This window comes from Tetrao urogallus, assembly GCF_951394365.1.
Source record: "Tetrao urogallus genome assembly, chromosome: 4".
NCBI classification, from domain to species: domain Eukaryota; kingdom Metazoa; phylum Chordata; class Aves; order Galliformes; family Phasianidae; genus Tetrao; species Tetrao urogallus.
In genome coordinates, this window is record NC_136817.1 from 48,293,462 (window position 1) to 48,319,378 (window position 25,917).

The 25,917-nt window shown below is 34.7% G+C and overlaps 1 protein-coding gene across 1 annotated transcript in view; it reads left to right on the forward strand.

Annotated features, from left to right (window-relative positions):
• ATP8A1 (ATPase phospholipid transporting 8A1) overlaps positions 1 to 25,917 on the forward strand; it is a gene marked incomplete at both ends in the record, with an annotated part of 66,095 nt that overhangs the window by 32,820 nt on the left and 7,358 nt on the right. Inside the window, 2 exons of the mRNA XM_079534139.1 lie at positions 4,240 to 4,423; positions 4,527 to 4,637. Coding sequence (XP_079390265.1) covers positions 4,240 to 4,423; positions 4,527 to 4,637 — 295 coding nt within the window. The remainder of the gene's footprint in view (positions 1 to 4,239; positions 4,424 to 4,526; positions 4,638 to 25,917) is intronic.

The following is a 25,917-nucleotide window of genomic DNA, read 5'->3' on the forward strand; positions in this document are numbered from 1 at the left end:
TGAGATTAAACAAAATATGATGTGCATTTTTTCAAGCATACACAATATGAAAACAGTTTGCCTTGCTTTTTAATGTTTTTGTATTTATACTAAAAAGTGCATTATAACTGATAGCTTCTGTGTTTTGGTACTTCACTGCGTTTTTACAGCTTTAAGCACAAAACCCACAAATATCTCCTTAGTAGTACATCCCCTCTTCTACATTTGAAGGATTGAACTAAAAGGGAAGTCAAGTCATTAGTAGCTAGATAAATAAGAATTGCTCCTATAAACTTTCAAAGGGCTTGCCTTAGCCCAAGTGATTTATGTGTGGAAAAAAACAGAAGCAAGGACTTTTCATTACAAGTTTGTTGACACCACAGAGCATCTATTAGAAATGCAATCAAAAATCCCAGAGCTGTGGAAATAGGTGTTATTTTTATCAGTGTCCAAGGTAACAATTAGAAGTATAGCCATTTAATGTTTTCAAAATATTTTTTGCTGTTTTGATCTTTGTAATAGTATGGAAAAAGCTATTGGGTGTAGGCATGGTGAATTCAAAAACAGATATTTAGAGTCTTCTGTAGTCCAGGTGTCCTGCTGTTTCTCAGTATAGAAGTGTTGTAAGCATGAGATCTCATATTTTTAGAGGTTTCCATATGTTTGTTACATCCAATTCCATTTTGTTTTACATTGGGTACTGTGTCTGATTATAATTGCTTTAGAAAATTCACAGCAGTAGTCTTTCCAGTTTTGCTCGTTATAACAGATAACAGGTCATAGATGGGTTGAATATAGAATGTTTATTTCAAAACTGTTCCTTTCTTTTCTTTCCTTGAACTATATTTCTATAGTTATATATAGTTGTATAGAAATATATAACTATATATATAGTTTAGTTGTATAGAAATATGTAACTATATATATGTATATAGTTACATATTTCTATACAACTATATTTTCTGAAAAAAACGTTATTGCTGTTTCTGTTGAACTGTTTGAAAAGATGTGATTGCTGTTTCTGTTGAACTGTTGAGCCATTGCAAGGTATTCTGTACATAGAGTTGTCATGTATTGCTAACCCTTCTGTGGCAAAACAACAAAAAGTACAAAATGAAGGTTTCCATTCTAGCAGCGTTTTCCGAGCTATTTCTGTATTTCCATAATATTCTCAGGTCATCTGGTTTCAATGCATATCTAGGTATATGCTCTGACATATTTTGTGGTTGTTTAAAATTGGCTGCAGGTTTAGAACTAAAATATTTGCTTGTAGCATTCACTGTTCTAATATGCACATCTTCAATCCCACATACTTCTCTAAAATAGAAATTCTATCAAAATACTTTTTGCTGTTAATGCTCCAGCATATAAAATTGCCTCTACTTGTTTCTGATTTTGAAGACAAAAATTATCATTTTAATTAATACAAATCACTTAAATATATTGTTCTCAGTATATTAAAATTTCAACCTCTTTTCCATCCATATAAAAGCACTAAACATTTTAAACACTACTTTGTTTTAAAACTACAAATTACTTTGTTTTCTTTGAAGTGTACATACTATATTCACTTCTTTGGAGTTGTTTTTTACCAATGAATTCTTAATAAGAGTAGCCATAACTCAAGAAGCTGACAAATATTTAGTAGATATTTTACTTCAAAAAATCTTCATACGTTATTAATCCCAAGCAGATGTTTGACTTAAAGACTTAAATAAACTGAATTCCAGCTCTGTATTGGTTTCTAAATAACGTGTGCAGTAAGAATGTCAAATTGATTATTTTGTAGTAAAAATGCACCACTTGGAGTAAACAAATTGAACAGGAGGTGGTTTGGTGGTTTGGTTTTGGTTTTTTTTGGTGTCTTGAATTTTCATGTATCCACCGAACACGTTGCTTTCACTTGGCAAAGAAAGTAAATGCCGTCTTCCAGCTGCCTCTATAATGTTTTCTAAAAGGGTAGTAAGTCGCTGTTCCTGGAAAGTTGGAAAGATTTTTTTTGAAGTTATCAGGTCAGGAATCTTCTGTAGAAGCTGACTAATGCTGATCTTGATATTATACTCATCAGCAGTATTCAAATTTTAAAAACGATTTTTAAAAAATCTTAGAAATACTTCTTAAAATACTTGGACCAGGGATTCTTCTAGAGGATTGTTACCCATAAGCTTTCATCCCAAGTTCACCACAAAGTTGTACTCATCCCAATTGCCTTTCTCAAAAATCTCATAGCATGCGCTTACATAGTGCTTACCTTCAGACTCAAGGCTATTTAAAAAGAAGGCTGTTGAATGTGGAGAGCTTAATTTCATTCTTAATCTTAAAAGACATGAGGTATTTGTTCTATTTTGGAGGTTTTTTGGAAGAGGCAAGGAGAAGAAATGGGAGGAAATGTACGTTCAGTTAGAGAAAAGAACTTTTCCTCTCAAACTGAATTACAAAAGAGCAAAGTCAAGACAAGGCAGATTATTCAGCCTGGCTGTTACCGTAAAGATCATTGCACAGACAGAAACGCCATACTATGCCATGTTCTGAAAAATAGTTTGACTAAATTATACAGCTAGCTATCACAAGTCTCATCAATAATATATGTGTGTAATTTTCTCAAGTATCCTGAGGCCTTTGCTGTCTTTGGGACCCCGAAGTTACAGAATCTTTGACGAGGATCTATAGAATAGTGCTGAATTTTTTGTTTGTAATATTTCTTCCTCTTACTGAGCTTACAAGTGCATTAGTTCAGTTGAGAAATGTACTAGTAAACTGTAAAGGCTCTGCTGCTTGGCGGTATCCCAGTGAGTAGCAATATACAGAGTGTGTTCAGGAAGAGACATTATTCAGAAATAACTGCGCTTTTGTGGCTTTCATTTCTGAATTTGTTCCCAAAAACTTTTTTTATATTATTCTTATTTTATATTGTTCTATTTTTATTCTTTTTGACCTGGAAGAATTAAGATATGAACATCCCTATATAACACAACCCCAAAATTCTGGCACTTCAAGGGGGATTCTTTCGCAGCCTCAACTACAAAATACCACAAGCTTGTGGTGCCATGGTGATTATTGCTGTGAGTGCATAAAAAAGACTTGGAGAAAATAAATTACAAATGCACATTTTTTCCTCAGTTTTGACTTTTTTTGTATCCAAGGGCAAGTTTTCCTTCTTAACCTTGTTTGGTTTTTGTGTGGAGGCAATCAGAATTAGTTATCTACAGAGATATGTGAGGAAAGGATCATTTCATCTTCTCTTTACTGGATGCACATTCCCAACTCCACAGAAAATTCAGCTAGATGCAGCAGAGTTCATGTTTTGAAATATGAGTTGCTTTCTCTGCAGGAGATAGAGAAGAGTAAGGTTTGGGTTTTTGCATATCTTCTGTTCTTCTAGTATCCCTAAATGACTCATTCAGGAAGCGTCTGGTTGGCAGTTCCAGTGCCAGGAAGCACAAGACTGGATATACACACTTCTTAGAGTTTGTTCCTACCTTCCTTACCTTGTGAAACATGCCTGTGCTGACACATAATTTTTGTAAATTATTTGCAGTTATCATATCTCAAATATATGGACTCAATTTCAACTTCAAAATAGAACATTGTGAACTTGAAATGGAACATACACATGTGACATAACGAAAGATGGAACCAAAACTGATAGAGTTTGATCTTGAGAATCATCTCAGTAGTTTGAGAAATAGTTTGTTCCTTGCCCGTCCACATTTCTTGGTGGTTGGTGCAAACAAATGAAGGAGAAATTACTATCAGTTACATAGAGTGAAGGATAAAGCGTTCAAAGTTGCATCTTCTAACTTAGCACTGTAGGTTATGTTAATGTACTGGTGCTCCATGCTTGTTACTTCTGCCTGTTTGCTTTGACATCTGCCTCTTAAATTTATAAAATAAGTATTTTAGCAGAGAGGAAAATAAAAACGTATAAAAGCAAAATGAAAAGCAGCCTACAGTTGTTCTAAGTTACTATTAGTAGTGGCGATGTTGGATTTTCTTCCATTACTCCATTTTAGGGGCCCATTACTGCTTGACTTGTGTGTCTCTAGTCTTATTAATACCTTGTTTCAACAAATCCCAGGTTTCTGTGAATTTTTCTGGGAATTTTCTTTTGGCAAATAGTGTAAAGGCCAACAACAAGCTGATATCATTTTCTAGGATGTTACTCTAGTTTTGGTGCCTTTTCAAGGAATAAAGCATGTTTTTCAAGGTCATTTATTTGAAAGTTCTGTTGTTTTTATTTTCTTTTCTGTTACACCTTAGGGTATCTCCACTTCAAAAATCTGAAGTTGTAGATATGGTCAAAAAGCAAGTTAAAGTAGTAACTCTAGCAATTGGTGATGGAGCAAATGATGTTAGTATGATACAGACAGCACATGTTGGTGTTGGTATTAGTGGAAATGAAGGTCTACAGGCTGCTAATTCTTCAGACTACTCTATAGCTCAGGTAAGCCATTATACTGTAAAAGACAAGAATAAATTAATTTAATATCAAATTAATATCAATCTATGGACATTTTCATTATATGTTTGTTTCTCATTTTTTGCAGTTCAAGTATTTGAAGAATTTGTTATTGGTTCATGGTGCCTGGAATTATAACAGAGTAGCTAAATGCATCTTATATTGCTTCTACAAGAATATAGTCCTTTATATCATTGAGGTAATTTTACAGTAAATGTTACTTTATAAAATTAAAACTTTATTATTTTGAGCTTTTGATTATTCTATATTATTTTTAAGAAGCATTTAACTTCCAATAAACAGTAGTGATAAATCTTTATTGAACTCATATTAGTGAATATTAGTGATATATTAATATTAATTAGAATATTAGTGATTTTTTTTATTTTTATTTTTTAACTTAAAAGACCTCCCACAACAATCTTACTAATAAGTAAGTAAGTAGCCTTAAATTTACCATGAGATGTATGTGTTTAAGCTCTTTGTTGAGCTGGTGTCATTAATTGTCCAATCTGTAAACTGAAGTCCTTTTTCAGGTCTCTACTGAACTGTGTTGTGCTGTTTGGAACAATCCTTATGGTTTTTTACATGCTTAATTACGCTGTTGCATGCTTTTTCCTTGTTGAGGTGGTAGCCATGCCTCTTTAAGCTCTATTTTGAAACAGGATTACCTTCCTAAAGGTAACTGACTTTTTTTCTCACTTGTAATTTTAATCGGAATGGTATCTTGTGAAAAATACAGTAGCACGAGAGGACTGTTCATTTGTATTGTTAAGACAACATGTAGGTGTAGTTCTCAAGACCTTTGGGACCATTGCAGCCTTACAACTTTGAGTGTATTTTTAATGAATTTTCATAATATATATCTAGTTGCACTATTTGTATAATTCAAGCTTGAAATTAACAGTGATGTTGTGAGTTAGAAATATGGAAAAAAACGTTTCAAGCTTTGATTAAACAGTAATTTTTACAAGTAAATCTTTCATATTTGTACTGCAGTATGATTAATGCAGATGTAGCTTTCAACCTTTGTGATCATATTGCAGCCTTGTGGTGAACAGTTATTCTTAAAAACACTTCAAATTTTAATACATTGTCAAATTAATATCTTGAACTTTTGCAAAGTATGTGTTTAATTTTGACTGAAGGAAAACGCCTTATTCCTGTTAAACTTGATGTAAACATTAGAACAATATTTCTGGTTTTGTTGTTTATATTAGTGATCTTTTACTGTTGCAATATCTGAAAATATTTAAACTTTTTATTTTATAAGTAGCAGTAAGTATACAGACTCTTTAGAAAAACTTATAAAATAGAAAGCCACTGGGGGGAAAAAAAGACATTGAACATCCTTTGTGTTTTATAGATGTTTTTTAGATCTAGCATTTTAAAAATCAGATTATCTAATCAAACGATCTTACTTCCATAATTCCTGATAAGTAGTTCTTATATCAATGTTTTTTCAAATGTTCAAATTTTTTCAATTTCTTTTTTCAACATTTACTGAAAAACAGTATTAGGTGCTTAAAGAGAAATTTACGAAGTCGGGCTTTAGAACATACTTGTTTTCTTTAATTTTCTGTTTTTGTCACCTCCAAACACGTTGTAAATGTATAACTTGAATCAGATGTAAATATTCCACTAGTTGCATTCTTTCTGAGAAACTTAAATGCTAGGTGCAAAGATCCTAGAGTGAAAAAATACAAAGTACCAGAAGTAGTTGAAGCCTCAACCTGCTGAGCAGACAGAGGGCAAAGAGATCGTTTTAATGTGGATTTTGACCCTTTACGTATCGCACATACAAGCATTTTGTCATATACACCCTCTCTGGAAGATTAGGGGACTTCTACTTCAATTACTATATACCCAACACTTGTCAGCTCAAAATCTTTCACAGACGTTAATGGCTCATGTCAATGCTGCGAGTGAATGGGCAGAAATTCATCATTGAATGTCTCTGGAAAGGACAACTGCCAGTCTTGAATCTCTCTTTTCAGTTTTTTTTACAGATCAGGCGTGGGAGCAGAGAGCTCAATGAGTATTTGTAAGCTGCTGCTTAATATGCAGAAATGCTACATCAGGAAAACGTCTGTGAGGCCTTTGTGACCACGCCTCTTCTGTCTTGGAATTTAGAAAGTAATGCTATGAAAGACATGTCTGGAAGGTTGATTTAAAAAAAAAAAAAATACATTTATTAGCTGAAAATAATTAATGATGCCTGCCTTTACTTCACAAGTGCGTGTTATATTTTAAATGTCTGCTCAGTAGAAACAAGTGCTTTAATGGATTCCATGTAATCTAAAATGCAGCCTTGTTCATAGACAGCTGTGAGGTGAGGTGAAATGGGTGCCACGAGTTTCTTGGTTTAGGAATGCTGAAGGTTTATAGTAATACTTCATGCTCTCTGAATAGTGTTTATCAACATCTAAACTGTTGCAAAGAAACCAGAAGTGATCAGTAATAACTTTTTTCTCCACTCTATGTTATGACTCAATATATATTTCAATATACACCTCATCTTTTATATGGAACTAGTCCCCGTAACATTAAAGGTTATATAGTGAAGTATGATTATAGTGCATGTAAAGTGTACTGACTTCAGTTTAAAAAACGGACAGTGGAAAGCAGTTTGTGCCCACTTTTTTTTGCGTTATATGATTTGAAAACAGCAATGTAAGGATCTGCATCGATATATATCTCATTTTATGAACTAAAGTCTTCTATTTTGAGAGAAATTCCATGATCACTGAACCACAAAATAGTCTGAATTTTCACTTCTCCTTCTTACAGTCCAAATTACTTCTCAGGCCCCTCTCTCCTTTCCTCTCGTTACAGGGATGTTTGCTCAGTAATTTGAACAGTTTGACTGGGGCGCACAACCAAAATTACCATGATGTAAAATAAGTCATAAATACTCATGTTTTGCTCATGCAGTTGCCTTCATCCATTGTCCCCCAAAATCAGAATGAAACACAGTTGTCTGTAATTAAATTTCCCATTGTGAAGAAAGTGTGTGTTTCTTGTCGCTGTCGATATTAATACTGTATTCAGCTCTATAGAGTTTGGTTTTCCTGCAAGGTAAAGGGTATAATTTTCTTACTAGAGTTGTATTTTTTGTTAAACTGTCTAACATTACCAGCAAAGAGACATATGCACTTAAGCCTGGCTACTGAGTCGCTTATTCCTTTATGATAATTTGCTTTTACATCACCCTAAACCGTTTCAAATTAAGTGTTTTTAAAAGGGGCAAATCATGTAATGTTACCTGTCCATCAGTCCCCTACCTAGAGCCATCTTCCTAGTTTGGGGGTTCGATAATGCAGGAGCTATGAAGAAGTTGAAATGAAAAAAGGCAGTCGAGCACAACTTGTCTTGAACAGTAGTGATGAGTCTAGACTAGATTCATGGTTTAAGCTTAGTTGTAAAATATCAAAAAAATCATGCTGATGTTTAGTAACGAATGCTCATACAACTCTCATGCTCAATTACTGAGAAAATACTGCTTGTAAAGATCTAATTTCATCACTGTTTAATCTAAAATTTGTTTAAAACTGTTTAAAATAATACCCACTCCAATAATACGAAAGTAAAATATATAACATTTAATAAAAGTCTGATTAATGAACAGCTATGGAGTAATTCCCTTAACTAACTCTGCTTTTCAAGTGAATAGAATAAAACATTAGAAAATAGGATATTTGTTATAACAGAAGAAACTTAGATTTCTGAAACTTTGTTGGGTCCTATGACTTTGTATTGCAAATCTAACTTTTGTGCTTCTTGTGTACAATCTTGGTCCAATAATTGGACTTAGATATTTTTACTTTTTACTTATTGCTTGAATAAACAGCAGTTTTAACTGGATTTCAACTCCTGTTTTTCGTATTAATAGTTGCTAATTTCAATTTTTTTCTACCTCGAAGTATTTGCAAAAATGTTCAAACATTCCTCCATGTAATAAAAGAATAAGTTTGCTCATAGAATTTGATTATCTGCACATCAGCCTGTATATATATTGATAAACATGGAATTTATAGCAATTCATGCTTCCATTATGAAGACAAACAAAATGCAAACTGTAGCAGAGTCTCTGCAAAGTGACATTTGAAAGTTCACTTGAAAGACATGAACCTTAAATTAACTAGAATATTATTTAGGTAATCCTGACTTCTGATACCTTACAATGAGTATTTGTCAAAGACAAAATAATTTTGGCGTAGCTTACTAGTAAAACATCTTCTCCTGTCATGACATAATTTTCCTGTCATTCAAATAATATGAGGTAAGAAAAACAAGAAAGTGGTTATGCTTTGCTAAAGAATGCGAGAAAATGTATTTCTTTTTTCCATGTTTCCATGTTTTTAGGAAAGTAATCCTGTTTCATTAAAAAAAAAAAAACAAAAACAAAAAAAAACACAATACAAATGCATTGAGCTACATTACTCTTGAATATTAAAAAACATGAAATTGATTTTGAAAATAGCTACCTCCCTGAAATATTTTCGTATTTAGTTGGAATTGCTCACATATTAGACCAGATTGCCCATCTGTTCTGAAAGCAAGTTGTTTCTGTAATAATTTTTGTCATAGAGGTTTAGATCAGAACACTCTCAACTGTATTGAAAATGTATTTGAGGAATACGCTGTTTTATGAAGTTGAAGAAAAATCTGTTTATCACACTTTGCAAGACACTTGAGTAGTATGATTTTCCTCTTTTTCAGATCTGGTTTGCTTTTGTCAATGGCTTTTCTGGACAAATTCTCTTTGAAAGATGGTGTATAGGCCTTTACAATGTGGTAAGGTTGTTTTTGTGTTTTCATTTTCAATCATAATCATAAAGACTTCTTGGGTAACAACTTTGAATAATCCTTAAGCAAGGCTTCACTTCTCAACTCTTGCAATGTGCTCTTTTAATCCACATACTAGATGTTTACAGCAATGCCTCCACTGACTCTTGGAATATTTGAGAGATCCTGCCGAAAAGAAAACATGCTGAAATATCCTGAGCTATACAAGACTTCCCAAAATGCACTGGACTTCAATACCAAGGTAGATAAAAATCAAATGTAATTAAAACGTAATTATCTTTAGGAGAGGATGTTTATTGCTACTGTTTCCAGTTGTCCACTTATCCATAAATGATACAAATCGTATTTGTCTTTTTATACTGAAATGTGAAAATAGACAGCAAGTATTCTTTTATTTTCAGCCTTGATTCTTTTTCTCTGCTGGCAATAAAGCTGTCTTCTACAGGCACAAGTGATTAAACTCCTCTGTCATTGGTTTGTATGTGTTTGTACTGTTATATGGGAATGGATTACAGAAGCCTGTGGAGAAGTGTGGAGAAGGACAATTAAATCTGTCATTAGATTTGTAGAGGGAGGGACGTGGTTCAATTGTTTGTCCATTTGGGGTTGTGATTTTACAATTTAATTTTGAGTTTTGGAAAAAGATACTTGAATACAGTTAAAAATGCATCAGATCAAAAGAAATTCGCAGCTACTTCTAGTAGAAAATATCTTATTATATCTTAATATCTCTGTATGATCTTGGAGATTAAATAGTAGAAAAAAAACCCACAGGGCTTATATTTAAAACATGCAATTTCTACAGATTTGTCCATAAATAATCTGTATTAAGAGATAATTGAACTATTTCCCAAATCTGTGCAAGCATTGTAACATTTTAAGGGTTCCTTTTGATTTTATTTTATTTTTCTGCATATAATTAGGACTTTGAAGTAATGTCATTGCAAAATGAAGTTGAAGACATTTTTAATTTGCCAATGAATACCTGTTAAGTGATGATTGATACCTCTTACTCTTGTGCCATTTTCTTATGAAACTGAAGTACTTTTAAAGAGAATTGCTTGTCTAAAATGTCCTTGAATCTTCTATGTGTGAGATTTTTCTCCTTCAGCCTCACTTCTTCTCTTCATCCACAAACCTGAAAATGATAAGGAAACTATCATTATGTCACTGCGAATGCTTTAACAATGCAAGACTTACAATGGTCTGTTAATTCAGGCACTTCTGTGTTGTGACACTTTTAATACAGTAGTGTACATCATGAGTTACAGTTCTATTTTTAAATGATAACTCCAATACATATGTATTTATTGCACAGTTGTATTGTTCACTTCCTTGGAAATTCTGTGGCATATGATACTTATTAGAAGTAAAAGTCTACAAAATTCCCAGCTATGTACGTTGAATAGGTGTTGTTAAAGATTTGGAAACATGACTGTCTTGAATGTTGATGCAGATGTTTGTTATGGTAAAAGGGATCAAAGGTTATGAGGTCATGACAGAGGTTAAAGGATTAGCATGTGACAATAAGAATTGGCCAGGAAAATGTAAAAGTAGAACTAATTTTTCTTGCATCCACCTGTGCTTTCTGTCAAATAAAAACTTCTGGTAATGACATAGCAAGAGGGAGAGACAAAGGTTAATGAGTAGCACAAGTTCAAATGTGCAAAGTGTTGGAGTGTAAATTGGATCATACATCCTAGGGTAGTTGTATAATCTAACAAAAGATTCTGAGACATTGTGAAAAATGTGAAGCAACTTAATTTCAATTGTTTGAACATCTGAGCTCTGATAATACACAATAGTTAGTTTTAATAAAGGCTGTAATTGTCAAATACTTTGCTAATGGGAAAAAAAAAAATTGCTATCCTGAAGGTACAGGTTACGGATATTTTAAAAAACAAACAAACAAAAAACTTAAGAATATGTATGATATCTATTACGGAAAGCATCAGAAGGTTGTGTCTGGATAAACATAATACATTTGTTTTTAGAAGTTTTTTTTTATAAATGGAAATAAGTTTGAAGTTAATTCAAATTGTTTTGAAAGTACATTAAAGAGAGGTCTGTGTGATGAAGGTGTGCGTGTAAGGAAAAGTCTTTGGAAGATATTATTTGTCCTTTTTTAATTTATTTGTGTGTGGAAATGTGTAGGTAAGTCTATGTAAACTCGTGATTTGTTGTTCTGCCTTAAAAATCATTATGCAAAAAGTAAATTATAAAAACTGAAGTCCTTTTTTAGTTCCCTTCCTTAGAATGTAGCAATTGTTCCACTTGTCTGGTTTAGTTTATTTTCTTCTGATGATACTCCCATATGTATAAGTTTTAATTGCCCCTCTGGTTTGAAATTAAAAGGAGGAGATAATACATACTTTTTTTTCAAAACATAAAAATAAACAAATGACCCATGAAGAGCTAAGAGGCAGAAAGTGCCTGTCAGTTATGTTACTTCACAGTGGTGGCCTGACAGAAACACATTTTGTGAATCTAACACACAGATGAAAAGAAAGGTCAGGGTTCACAGGGCTAGTTTGTTGCAAATGGTTCTCATGGATTTCTCTTTTCCTTTAGGTTTTCTGGGTACATTGTTTAAATGGCCTCTTCCACTCATTCATTCTGTTTTGGTTTCCACTAAAAGCCCTCCAGCATGGTAAGTGTTATGAAAAATAAAAAAATAAATGTCAAAAGGTACTGAATTTTGAAGTAACTTTTTAATGTAGTGATGCTTTATTAATACTGCTAGCTCTATGAGGTAGTGTCACTTCTAGAACTGAAACAGATGCGGTCTATTTAAAATGTTTTGTTTAAAATGTGTTTAAAAGCAGAAGCAATACTGTCCACATAAAACTACAAATATGCTTGAAGTAAATTTAAACTGTGGAGAAAATTACAATTTAATTGTTATCTTTGTATAATAATCTACTGTGTAAAATACTTAAAAGATCATAAATCACTAGAGTCCTTTGCATTGACTCTTATTTTGTAAGTCTCTATTGGCTTTGGATATAGTCTTTCCTGTTGCATCAGGGGTATATCAACCCAGTAGCTTACATCTGTATCAGCAGATTTGTGACAGATCAAAGCAGGTCATCCTGGACAGCTCAGTCCTGTCACTGTTCTAGCTTAGCTGTCATATGTGCACCTGAGATGTAGAAGGAAACAGGGTGGTTGGGAGGCACACCGTATTAATTGTCAAAGACGGAAAGCGTTATTTCCAGGCTGTGGGAATATTTGTGTTTATGGCAGCTCTAATAGGCCTGGGATGTTTTGCCTTCACATTGTGAAAATATAAATGTAATAGTTTGTGCCTTATACTTTCTCTGTTAAATTAGTAGTCATCTCAGCTTTCTTGATAGCAGCCAAACAATTCGCTCTAGCACAATTGGTAGCCACCAACCTCCCTGTTTAATACTAGACCAGGCTGCCTAGGGCCCCATCCAACCTGGCCTTGAATACCTCCAGGGGCAGGACATCCACAACCTCTCTGGGCAGCCTGTTCCAGCACCTCATCGCTCTCATAGTAAAGAACTTCCCCTGACATCCAACCTAAATCTCCCCTCCCTCAACTTAAAACCATTTTCCCGTGTTCTGCTGTTATCTACCCTTTCAAAGAGCTGAATTGTAGAATCGTAAAATGGCCTGGGTTGAAAAGAACCACAATGATCATCTAGTTTGCCGTGTGCAGGGACGCCAGCCACTAGACCAGGCTGCCCAGAGCCACATGCAGCCTGTCCTTGAGTGCCTCCAGGGATGGGGATCCACAACCTCCTTGGGCAACCTGTACCAGTGTGTCACCACTCTCTGTGTGAAAAACTTCCTCCTAATATCTAACCTAAATCTTTCCTGTCTTAGTTTAAAACTATTCCTCCTTGTTCTATCACTATCTACCCATGTAAATCAGTCATTTACATGGGACTGTAGGAATATTCTGGTACTTGACATAACAGAGTGAGACAGTCACAGCTGCTTGTGGGAAGGTTAAGGGAAAAACTTGCAATATTCCATGCTGAGTGACTTCTGAATGGATACTGGAAAGTAGGAAGCAGCCTGTTTTCTCTGAAAAGCCACTGGATGCAAGTTCAGTGGCAGCTTACTGCCTTGAAAAAGGTTGTAGACAGCCCAGGAGGAAGGAGATCCCAAAATGTTATTTCATATGCTAACACTGCAGCTTCAAATTCATAATAAAATCCAAATTCGAAGTTGTAGTCAATCTGTGTAAGAGACTGATGCATTGCATAGCACAGAATAGAGGTCATGTGAACAGTAAATCTGTGATATCTGGGTAAGACTACTGGGTTCCTGCAAGAGCATTCCAGAGTGGATCTCTCCAGCTCACAGTAGAGGAGCTAGAGCTGACCTGTTTACTGCCATCAAGTCTGAAAAAAAAAATGCTTTCTGTCATTCTCTCCCTTCCTAACGAAGGGCTGGGTGAGTAAGGGGAGCAGAAATAAGACCAGGGGTTTGTGTGCTTGGTGTGTAGTACAACAGCTTCCTGTAGGTCCAGCTGGTGCAGAGCTTCTGCAAGGGGAGAAGAATGCAGGGTAGAAGCCGCTAAGTGTGTATAAAGAAGAAGAAATAATGCTGTTTTTTTCCCAGGAGAGATGCTTAAGTCAGAGAGAACTACTGTGAACTGGTCTCTGTCTCCACCTATTTCTTATGAAAGAGACAGTGCAAGAGAATTCTGAGAGAAATGAATGGAGTAATGGAGCAAGAATGATAAATAGCGCAACTTTAAAAGGGCTGAGTCTTAGTCCAACAGTTGGGAACTGTCATAGCTGTGTGCTTATTCCTGTGTTTTATTTCATTGAGTTCTTTATTGCTAGATATATATATTGTTAAGCAACAGAATGCAAATTTGAACAGATATTTATTAGTACGTTGAAAATTTTGAAGATTATGGAAGTCACTGAGAGCTCACAGCCTTTTCTTTGAGTGCTTTTTTGTATTTACTCTTTAGAGACAATAAATGTGTGGACAAATAAGGTTAAGTGGAAAATTTCAAACTGCCTGCATTGTAGTAGCATCTACAAGAAATAGCTGAGAATACCTATGAATTTTTAAGAATTTTCAGGATTTGTTTCATAGAACCTAGGCGCTGGGCAGTACGCAAAACTAGTCTACACTCTATTTGTTATCTGGATATAAGAAGTAATCACAGAATCACAGAATTGTAGGGGTTGGAAGGGGCCTCCAGAGATCATCGAGTCCAACCCCCCTGCCAAAGCAGGTTTCCTACACCAGGTCGCACAGGTAGGCATCCAGGCAGGTCTTGAACATCTCCAGAGAAGGAGACTCCACCACCTCCCTGGGCAGCCTGTTCCAGTGCTCCGTCACCTCACTGTAAAGAAGTTCTTGCGCATGTTTGTGCGGAACTTCCTATGCTGCAGTTTCCAGCCGTTTCCCCTTGTCCTGTCTCCACTCACCACTGAAAACAGTCTGGCCTCACCATTCTGCCCCACACACCTTAGATATTTATAGACCTGGATCAGGTCCCCTCTCAGTCTTCTTTTCTCAAGGCTGAGCAGACCCAGTTCACTCAGCCTTTCCTCATAGGAGAGATGCTCCAGGCCCTTCACCATCTTCGTGGCCCTCCGCTGGACTCTTTCCAAGAGATCCTTGTCTTTTTTGGACATAGATCTTGACAGAAAATTTTTCTGGAAGTTCATCAATACAGCAGTAAATGGCAGAAATCAAATTTGTATGTACAAGTAAGCCTAACAACTGCCACCTCTCTTGTATAAACTTCAAAATAAGCAGTGTTCTCAGCTTTGTTCTCAGGCTTCCAGAGCTCTTGCTGTTCCTTGTGGTGTCCTGTTCTATCCAAAAATAAAGTGTAAATAGAGTATGGTACTATTGAGTATATTTAAGTGTTTGCTTCCTTCCACAGGCACTGTATTTGGTAATGGTAAAACTTCAGATTATCTGCTCTTGGGAAACACCGTTTATACTGTAAGTCTTGCTACAGCTATCTAATGCTTTATCAACTGTTGTGTGTACTGCCTCTATTTTTAACTCCTACAGAGATGGTTTTTATTCTTATTTATAATTCTCTGTATTGAAGACTTGGTGTGAAATGGTACTTGGATGACTCTGAGAAACCTTAAAGTTTGTTTTGTATTTAACTCTGTTTTTTAAAACCAAATAGTTTAATAAAGTAATGATGCAGAAGATTCATCTGTCCTTTACTGGAAACAGTCTATTTTTAAAGTAGTGGGAACTGTAATTCCCTAATTAACAATTACCATAATTTAAGGTAAGTTTCTACATTGGAGACATCATGAGTTATTGTGTGTGAAACTGGTTTGTTGACTTGAGAAAGTATAAGTCTCTACTCCCTCTCTTAATTAGTAATAGGAACTTGAAATAAAGGCATAGCCACATGCAACTAAGACTTCTTGGTTAAATATGACCACAACTAATGGTAATCTTATGTTACTCTTGTACTTACTAATCATTCTTGCTTTTTCTTTTAATCTTTATATCTCATAAAACAAAGCTAAATACCTGTTTCTCACTTACTGAGAATATCGACCAGGTATGGGTTTTCCCCCGTAGAAGAGTTCTTCTAAGAACTCTTAGAAGCAGAATTAGACCTGCTCACTCTTCTCTTCAAAGTTAAATGTGTCTACCAGAACCACCTGACATTTGAGGTGAAACAGATTCTTCTGAGGGAAGGAGGTTCTCTGCATCAGGTTCAGACTCTACTGTTTACTTGTAAGTTGCAACCTGGCTCAGTTCAGCTGTTGCTGTGAATTTTATAAAATGTATACATGACTCGTGTAACTTCGCTTATCCCAAGATCTGAGTCAGGTTTTCTGACAGCCAGCATCCACTTCTGCTCTTAAAGCATCCTTAATAATGGCTATCATACTATTAGGTGGGTATCTTAAAGCATCCTTTACAGTGGCCATCATTCAACTGAGCAGGTTAGCACTGTACACATTGTTAAACCCAATTATTCAACATACTGCTGTAATCACAGCTGAAGTTCTGTCCTGAAATGGTCTCAGAACTTCATCCTGGTAGAGGTTCTGCTCTATATCTCCTTTTGAAAGCCAAGCTTGACAGCAGATGAAAACAAGTTACATATGCTATACTGAGAGGCTAGTGGGTTAGGGTTTACTTACATTATTTGGACTGTCATCCATCAACTGATGGCAGTCTTGAAATCTTAGCACATCTGAGTGTCATCTGTTATATCAGGTGGCTCACAAACATCAAAGCCTGCTTTTATAAATCTGCAGTAGAATTTTCCACTGCCTTGGGAAATTATTTCGTTTCTCATACTTTCAGTGTTGTAATGTGGAGCTGGTTGCTACTGTTTGTCAGGCTGCATCCATAAATGTTTAGAGGCCACAATAGACAGTGCAATTCTTCTGTCACTTTCTGCAACTGGTTTTCTACTTAGAGAGCTGAAACCTCACTGTCTTGAGAGTCTTAATTGATTGTTACTACCTTACAAAATAGTCAAGAATTCCAAATAAACTATTACTTCACCATTTTAAGTCCAGACAACCTGCTCTTCCTTTTGCTTCCCTTCCCTTCACATTGAAAATCTTGGGAGGGCTGAGTGTTGCAATTGCTGTATTTCTATCCTTGTACAGGAATTCAAGGAGTTCTTGAGTATTCTTGAAGTTATGAGAGGCTTTCAGTTTGGGGGTGTGGAACAGTGTAATGTGAAGAGGGAATTTATTCACACAGTCAATATCTTCTTTGACAGCAGCCTTCACTGTTTTTGTTTTGTGTGCATGGTCTATGCAACACGACTTCTTAAACTGATCCTAAAGGATAATTTCTTCTCTCATGTCAGATTCAAAAATAACAAGCACACGTAACAGTGAGAAGTATTTTTCTCTATAATTCATTTTATCATGCATCCAAATATAGCACCATGACTGGATAGATTAAGTAAATTATAACACTCATCATGGTCCTTAATTTTCTTCTAATGAGATTTCACACCATTTTTAAATAATGAAATTGTGGCAGTGGTTTGGGTTTTGTTTTTGTTTTGTTTTGCTTTTTTTTAATCCTTATTAATGCAGTAGTTGAAACAAGATACTCCAGACTCCAGATTAAAAGCATAAACTTGTAGGTAGGGTGAAAGCTTTCTAGTCAGATTTTGTATCCTTCTGTGCTCCACACACAATGCAAGACTTGTCAAATATATTTAACTAGTGATTTTCAGCTTCTGATAAAACGAAATTACTTCTGAGTTTTTGAGCCTCGTTGAAGTTCAGCTACTGATGAAGTCACCACTTAAATGATTGCTGCCAACGTGGCCGATAAACCAGAGTTTTAATCATACATGTTTGAAACTAAAGTGTAGCTGTTAGAGTTTGGTCTTTGTGGCTCAGCTTTTGGCCTCATGTATTTCGAAGTGTAGATAAAGCAAAACTTGTAATGCCTGTTTGCACATGTACTAAATTTATATCCAGCATTTCTTTAGTGAATATAAAACTCATTTTTGTAAATTTCGAAGGAAAGAGATAAACAGTTTTATTGACTACTCATTTCTGTTGGATTGTAGATTTTCAGTTACTACTCATCTCTAAATTAAAATAGAACATGTCATATTTGAGAATAACATGATGTGTTCAGGGATTGCTCCATAAAAAAGAGTCAAAATAAGAAAAGATAAAAACTGAGAAGAAGGAAAATAACATAGAACAGATTGTATGTGTTTTGTACACAGAACATAGGTTTTGGACTGTCAGTATTGGCTCTGGCTTTTCTGAGTTTGGTGAAGGTGACTCTTGAACGAAATATTGCTGAATTGAAGCAACTGCTTAAATTTAGACTAAACTTAACTTTTAACAATTGCAGGTTTTCAGCCAAGCATCTGTATCTTCAGAATCTCTCTTTATGTAGAAAGCGGAAGTCATCCTCTCTAAAGAGGATGGCTAAAGACCATGAATGATCTTTTACTGACTGCAGTGAACTACAGTTGGAATACTTTTCACACACCTCTCTGTTAACCAAAATGACGTAGAAAGAGAAACTCGCTACTTGGTTACAGGCAAGCTTCCAGTATTCTAGGAGGCAAGGGAAATGGTTCCTAATGTAAAATAGATTCCTAATGTAAAACAAGAGTATTCCAGACAGAACAAATTAAGATTATTACTTCAAACTAATAATCCTTAATACTTTATTACTTGCTCATTAATCGCATTTACTTTTAAAGCTTGTAGTCTCATTTTACTTGGTCATTTCAAATGGAAACTTAAACTTCAGATCTAAACTCGCATACTTACAGAGAAACAGGTAAAATGCAGCTAGCACAGTCTAAAATAGTATTATTTTGGAGTTGCTGAGAATTCCACATTTTTGGAACGCGTTATTTTAAATCAGATGGTCCACTCCCTGTAGCTCTATAGAAATGACTGCATTTTGTTTTACTAAGTTCTATTGCATTGGTACATTGGAACCTGTTGCATTGACCTGCGTGTGCATTGACACACAGACAGTACTTTGTTGAATATTATTAAAGAAATCTCATTTAAATTGAAGAGATTGATTATCGTTTCTCTTATTTGTGCAAGTAAACGTGATGTAAATTACAGAAATAGTTTAACCTCTTATTCTATGTTCTCCTGGAAGATCAATCAAATAATTAACTCTGAATGTGTTCAGTAAGTTTTTTATCTTAAATAAGAATCCCCCTCTCTCTCTTTCTCTTTTTTTAAAGTTTGTGGTTCTAACTGTATGTTTGAAGGCTGGATTAGAGACCTCGTATTGGACTTTGGTAAGCAAATGTCTTTATCACATTCTCAAGTGCACTATAAAGTATGGTAGATTAATATTTTGTTTTTCTTATTATGTTTGGCTTTTGCTATGATATCAAATTAAATTGTGGTAACTCATAAGACAGAAAATACATACATTAAAAAAATGGTGAATAGTAAAAAGGAGGAATTTGGAGTAAGGCTTAAAATCATCCTAGAAAAATCAAATGACTGAATTGTTTGTAATTAAGCTTAAATTGGTTTAAAATGTAAATGACATTGCTGCTGAAAATATAAGCTTGCTTTAAGAAACTATAGCAGTTAATACCAGGCATTGGAATGTTTATCAGAAATGCATCATAAACAGTAAGTAGCAAAGGTCTTTTTTATGTCATAATACATCTACGATGATTGTTTTGTTTTTCTTTGTTTTAACAGTTCAGCCATATAGCTATCTGGGGCAGCATAGCACTCTGGATAGTGTTTTTTGGAATCTACTCTTCTTTGTGGCCAGTCATTCCTATGGCACCCGATATGTCAGGAGAGGTAAAGTATATTTTAACCGATCTCCGCGTGGGCACAAAGAATACTTCAGGTTTTAGTTCAGACCTAATCTGTATTGGATCCTTCTCTTAGCTAGAGGTACATAAGATGTTTGCTTCTTATTATGTCTTCAATGTGGAAGTCATGTTTATTGAAAACAGGATGAAATTTTACTCTTCTGAAAAAAGAAGCTCGCCTAACGTGCTGTGATTATATGGTCTACCAAGGAAGAGCTGACAAATAAGCTGCATCACATCACAGAGTGCTGAATTTGATTAAGACATTTTCTAAAGAGATGTCTTAACCAAATTCAGCACTCAAATTTACAGCACTGACTTGACTGGAGATTTTTTTATACCTAAATAGCACACGTAGCACATTGAGTAAAGCTGTCTTCGAAACTCCAGTATAGGTCAGAAATTTGAGTTGCCGCAACGTTGTGTGAGCAGCTGATCACCATCGCGCATTTACTTTTCAATTAGTGTTGTGCTTGGAATGTTTTATTGTACCATTTCTTTTATCTTTCAGTGTTTAAATTTTGGTTTTTCTTTTATTATTATCCTATTTGTGTTAACCTATTGTAAGTATTGCAAATAGTACTAAATCTACAAAAGATACACAATTGCTGCTTGTCCTTATTTAATGGAACTTCAGTCCCAAATTCTCAAAACTATTCACTTCTAAAAACATCTGAAGCTTAGTATTTATTCTACAGACACTAATATCTGTTTCTGGGCATGGCTGTTGGGAATAAGCAGGTGAGAATACCTGTTTGTTTCAAAAAGATGCTCCTCTGATTGTTCTCAAATCACATCAACAAGACCAAGCCACACACAAATAGGAGAGTAGGTACTTTTAACTTTGCTTCTGTCATGTAATTCAACAATTTAAAAACACCTGCACAGTGGGGGAAATGTAGTGAATATCCCTCCTTTGCTTGGAGTTAAGTCAGACCCACAAATCTCACCTCTCATATAAGCTGTTATGAGAAAACAATAGTATGTTTTCTCATATATTATATATATTCTCAAATATATAGCCGTTTATGTAAGTACTAAATTGCAATGGAAAACACAAGGAGTTGACTTAAGTACTTGGGCACCAAAGAAAGAGGATGAAATTTATATAATTTCCTGCTGTTTTTCCTCTGTACTATGACCTCTAACTTTCCTATATGTAGGTAGATTTTATGTTAACTTGTTGCCTCCATTACTCATAAAATAAAAATAAAAAAAAAAGTACATTATTCTAAATTGATTAAAGCGTTTTCCTTCATATTCACTATATTTTTAGAAGAAATTTCAGAATATATCTGAAATCGGTCATGTGTGGTTTTGATTTGCTTGGGTTTTTTTGTGTTTTTACACTGTCTTGTTGCTCAAGACAGAAGAATGGCTATAGCAGTAAGAATAATGTGGGCAGCAGGATGTGTTGCACTTGGTAAGGCATGGAGTTGGCTACTTTATAGTGGAAGTAGCTGAATATTGAATGTATGTTCAGTCTGAAGTTGTAAACAAAAGATGTCACTGAAAGGAATGCATTTCCTACAAACTTTGCAAAATATTTGCTTGTAAAGTGAGGTTTCTGCCAATTAAAAGTAAATCCTCTTGCAATTTGGATTTCACGTGACACCAAAGTAATACGACTTACTAAGTTAAATAAATGAATTTGGGAAAAATGTATCTGTAATTGAAATGTATCTAGTTATTTTGTCATTAGGAATTTGTGGTTTGCTTATGTATATATAGTAGCACTAGATGCACACAGTTGTTGGAGAAGTTGCTTTTTTCTTCTGTTTTTTTTTTTTTTTCCTAAGAATAGAGCCAGAGGCCTCTAACATTGGAATGATCTCTCTTAAACTTCTTATAGACCTTAAGTGCTCATTTTAAAAGCTCATCTAGCTTTTTGAGGTACATTCTTTTTGGACAAAGACAGTCCTGTTGATAAATACAGTGCCTCAGGTGGGAGCTGGGGTTTTTGTATGCTATCCTGGAAGCCTCCAGGGCAGATTTGCTGGGTTTTGCTGAAATAAGTCCTGTCTCCTAAGTATTCAAACTAAAAGATTCACAGCTGTGAAACATACTGTGGTATGGTAGAAAGAAATGCATATGGACATCTCTACTTTTCTATGCAAATGATGCTTGTCTGATTCCTTCAAATGTATAAGTCACACTTGAAGATTTGCACTATCCAGGTATGTTTGTCAGAACTTAAAGAAACAAGCTGACCTGTGTTTCAGTAGCTTTTTGTCTGTTTTGCCTTAGCCTGGTCAGACAAAATGTGCAGAAGGGACTGTCTGAATTTTTTTTGTTGTTGTTGCTCTTTTGTTTTTTGGTTTTTTTATAAACAGGTTTTGTACAAATGTTAGGGGGTTAGATTTGGGAACTGCTTATTTTTTCCAGTACTAACTCAGTGGCCAAAACTGCTGACAGCAACCTGTGTCCAAATTCATTCTTTAATTTCACAGTGCTGTGACTTTGGTCAGAAACTGGAAAGCCATTTCATTTGGAAAAAGATGCCACTGCAGACTACAAAAAGAATATTTTCATTGTAGATCTGAAGAAAGCCAACTGTGTGAATCTCTTCTACACTAACTGACTTTTCTTTTACATACAACATTCACAAAGAGAATAAGTGGAGTATACTCTTAATATGTTTTCAAGCACACCTACAGTATTTTCTCATTTTAAAGCCACATGTAGTTTGCATAAGTAACTAAAAGTAAATTACGAATCTCTTCTTATTCAATATTTACTTTGTACAAACTCTTCCATATGCAGAAAGCTGTTGTGTGATGCTGAACATAACACATCTCCAATCTGTCATCGAACAGATTAGCAGGAGAAATTTTGTTCTCCTATTTTGCCATACAGTGCAATATAGCACCTGAATGAAAGAAATGATGCTGCAATTAGTTCTGCCTTTTTGTCTGTGTAATCTTCTTGCAGTAACTATTGTTAACTAATGAAGTTTCTGTAACTTACATCATCTGATCAGAGTAACTATTCGAATGGGTGTCAGTAGAATCTAATGCTCGTAGAACCTTTCCATTAAATCGATAAAAATGCTGAATTTCTATGCTAGTATTAATTATTTTTCTGAAACAAGTACGAGTGTGGGTCAAGTTGAAGGGATATAACTGGGAGGGAAGCATGAACAACTTAATGTCTATTTTACACTCATACAAATCCTGACTCTCATGATACTATTTTATGCTTTGAGTTTCTAGGGGGGTGTTGTTTTTTTATACACCTGATTAATGAAGTAGCTAAAAATTATAAAATTTACTGGAAATAAGAAATATGGTATTAAGATTAAAAGCTCAGTATCTGCAGAACTGTTTAATTTATTTTTGTGCTCTAAATGTGCACTGTAAAGTTCTCCAGAACCCCGAAACAGTAATCATTGATCTGTGTCTGTCTTCCTATACCTATACGTATAGGGAGGAAATAAAATTTGTTTTGCGTGTATATTTTTATGGAGAACAATATTGCTTCATAAAAGAATTTGACGATTTATTGAGGATTTTTTTTAAGTGAATCAAAATTAATCTCATATTTCCTTTTTAATATTATCTCACAGTCCTAATACTTTACACATTTTATCTTATTAAGTTCTTTAAACAAGAGGTTTGCTTTTAATTTCTCACTGTTGAAATCCAAAAGCAAGGAATTTTCATAAGCGATTTTTCTTTTCCAATTTATCAATAATGTCTCCATTTAATTCCGTTTGGTTGGTCTCTGTTTTGAGTGTTAATACCATACAATTTAGTTGTACTTGGTCTCTAGTACTAGATATTTTTTAGTCAGTTCTTGCTGTTCCTATATTTATTTTGTCTTACCACTGTGGACTTCTTTGGTGGCTGCTTGTTGTTGATGCTTTTTTTTTTTTTTTTTTTTTTTTTTTTTTACATAACTTTTGAAATAATCTGGATTTTTATAAAATGCAAGGAGAGAATTGAGTATCTATAAATGTAGTTCAGAAAGGAAGAATGAACAAACACTCCTAAGCCAGTCCAGCGAATATGTAGTAAGGTTCATCCTTGCATTTCATCCTTTTCTGGACTCAAGTGTCTTACTGTGGTCAGAGATAAATGCTAATCTGATGATTACAAACCTGTATTGCTCTATTGACTTCATTAAGGTTTATATTCTGTCATCACGGTAATGCTTCTTGGAGCTTTAGGATTTATAGTGAGCTGTGTGTATTTATTACTTAAAATGTTATTTATTATTTGTGTTGATGTTACTGGAGCCATATTTCATCCCCCTGAGGGATACCTTTTCTCTTTTGTACCTATCTGCTGTGAGGAAAATTCATGGCCCTGCAATGACCTAGTAGTATTCTTAGCTGAAGAAAATCAGAGAAACTGGGGGAAAAAGTGACAGCGGGTCTCGTAGCCATTTTTCTTGTCTCACAGGGGATTCATTCAAGTAAGAACTTCTGAATTCTGTCTGCAAATATCCCTTTATCTGCTTCTTAATTACTACTTCCTGTTTTTACTTTGAGTGGATTTTCAAAAAGTGGGGGGACGGCCTTTTTAATTCACCTAATAAGCAAAGTTCCTACTTAATAGGATCTATGGGATTTTTATTTCTTTTTTAACTGCAAAGAGCAAAGAAGCACTGCAGGCATGACTACAGCTCCTTGTGGAGACTGCTGCACTGGGAATTAATTGCAGATCTGTTTTAGTGTTACAATGCTAAGTACTTAGACATGTATGAAGAGAAATACGTAACTAAAACTAATGAAGTTGTCTCTGAAGGTAACTGAGAAGAAAAACTGTTGTTGAATTGAACTGCTTTAACCAACTGTTGTTGGTGTTGAAAAGATGTTATTTTAATAATTCGGTGGTTTATGGGGAGAGGATATGTACATAGATGGCAGATGAAGTAAACTAAAGCAAGAATCTTCGTCTTTCTCTTTTTACTTTTAGAAGGCTATTGTTTTTTAAAATCTTTAATAGCTGTTTCAGAAGAACATTTCATAGTGAAGAAAAAGGAAATATTTTTGTTCATTTTGGCACGTAATTTCCTAATATTACACATCCTTTCAAACACTTTGCCTCCAGGATTTCTAATCCAGGAATGATTTTCAGTCCATCTTTTTCTTTAAAAATATGTCTGTGTGTAGCACTTAGTAAGCAATGTTAATTCATTTTAGAAAGTCCTAATATTGAGCGTGAGCTGTGCAGATGACAAATTATTTATCTTCTCTGCAGGATTTGTTAGTTCTACAATAAACTAGGCTTTCCAGCTCTCGTTTTGGATTACTTCTGAATTCCCCTGGGAGCCACTTTTGTGGCAGATTCCATTTGGTTTCACAAGGCCTAAAGGGGGAAAACTTGGCATAGACCACAAATCTCTCACATTAGGAACAATTTGTAAACCACGAACAGAGGCAGCCAGAGTCCGGCCCCAGAACAGGCTGCTCCTGTTAGTGCCATTGTCTGGAAAGGATTGGTTTGCCATTTCCCAGATGACCTGCCTATGTGTAGAGAGATGTGAAAAGTTAGAGACAAAAATGTTTTCTACAGAGTGAGGGGGGAGCTTTCTTGTACAGAAAGGAAGGAAATACCTCTGTGGGATTTTATTTTTCCCCTCTTCATCCAAAAAATACAAAGAGGCCCTCTGTCTTTAACACGAATGTCGGCTTTAAATCTTTTAGGTTTGGATTAACTCTGTAAAAGAAAAAAAATCTGACAGGCTTTCAAATATGACGCAGAAAAACTTTTTTTTTTTTGCCTCAATTCATGTTGTTCATTTGTAAAGCCAAAGGCTGGATGGACTGAATAGTAGGCGCCAGTTGTTCCTTCATTCATAGTTAGCATTACAATGGTCAGAATTAACATCCTAAGACCTACATTATCACTTTTGCTGTTTCACCAGCAAACATTTAATACAGGACGGCTAATGCAAGGGTAGCTCTTAGTTGTGTCCTATAAATTAAAAAATATTATTAATAAATAGGAAGTAACAGTTGTAATTACTTCAAGTTTTTCTGCTTTTTGTTTTTGTTTAGGAAACCATTATTCTGTCTAATTTATATTTAATTATTAAAGATCTTGTAAAATGTAGTTATGATAGACATTTCCTGCTGGCTGTTTTCTTAGGAAATTAGTATTTAATCACCTATGTTAAAAGTCATGTTTTGCTTATAAATGGACTGCACAAATACATTTTTCTTCACATTCTGATAGAAAAGAAAATCAGTGTTGTTTTTTTTTTCTTCCCATTGAAGCTGTGAATTGGTTTGGGTTTTTTGAACCTGTCATTGCTCAGTACTTACATGTTTGCCAACAACCACTGGCAAAAATTATTACTAAAATCTCAGGGCAGTATCTATGTCCTTTCAACATAGCTGTCAAAAGTTTACCAGGCTTTCAGTTCAAATACAGTCTTA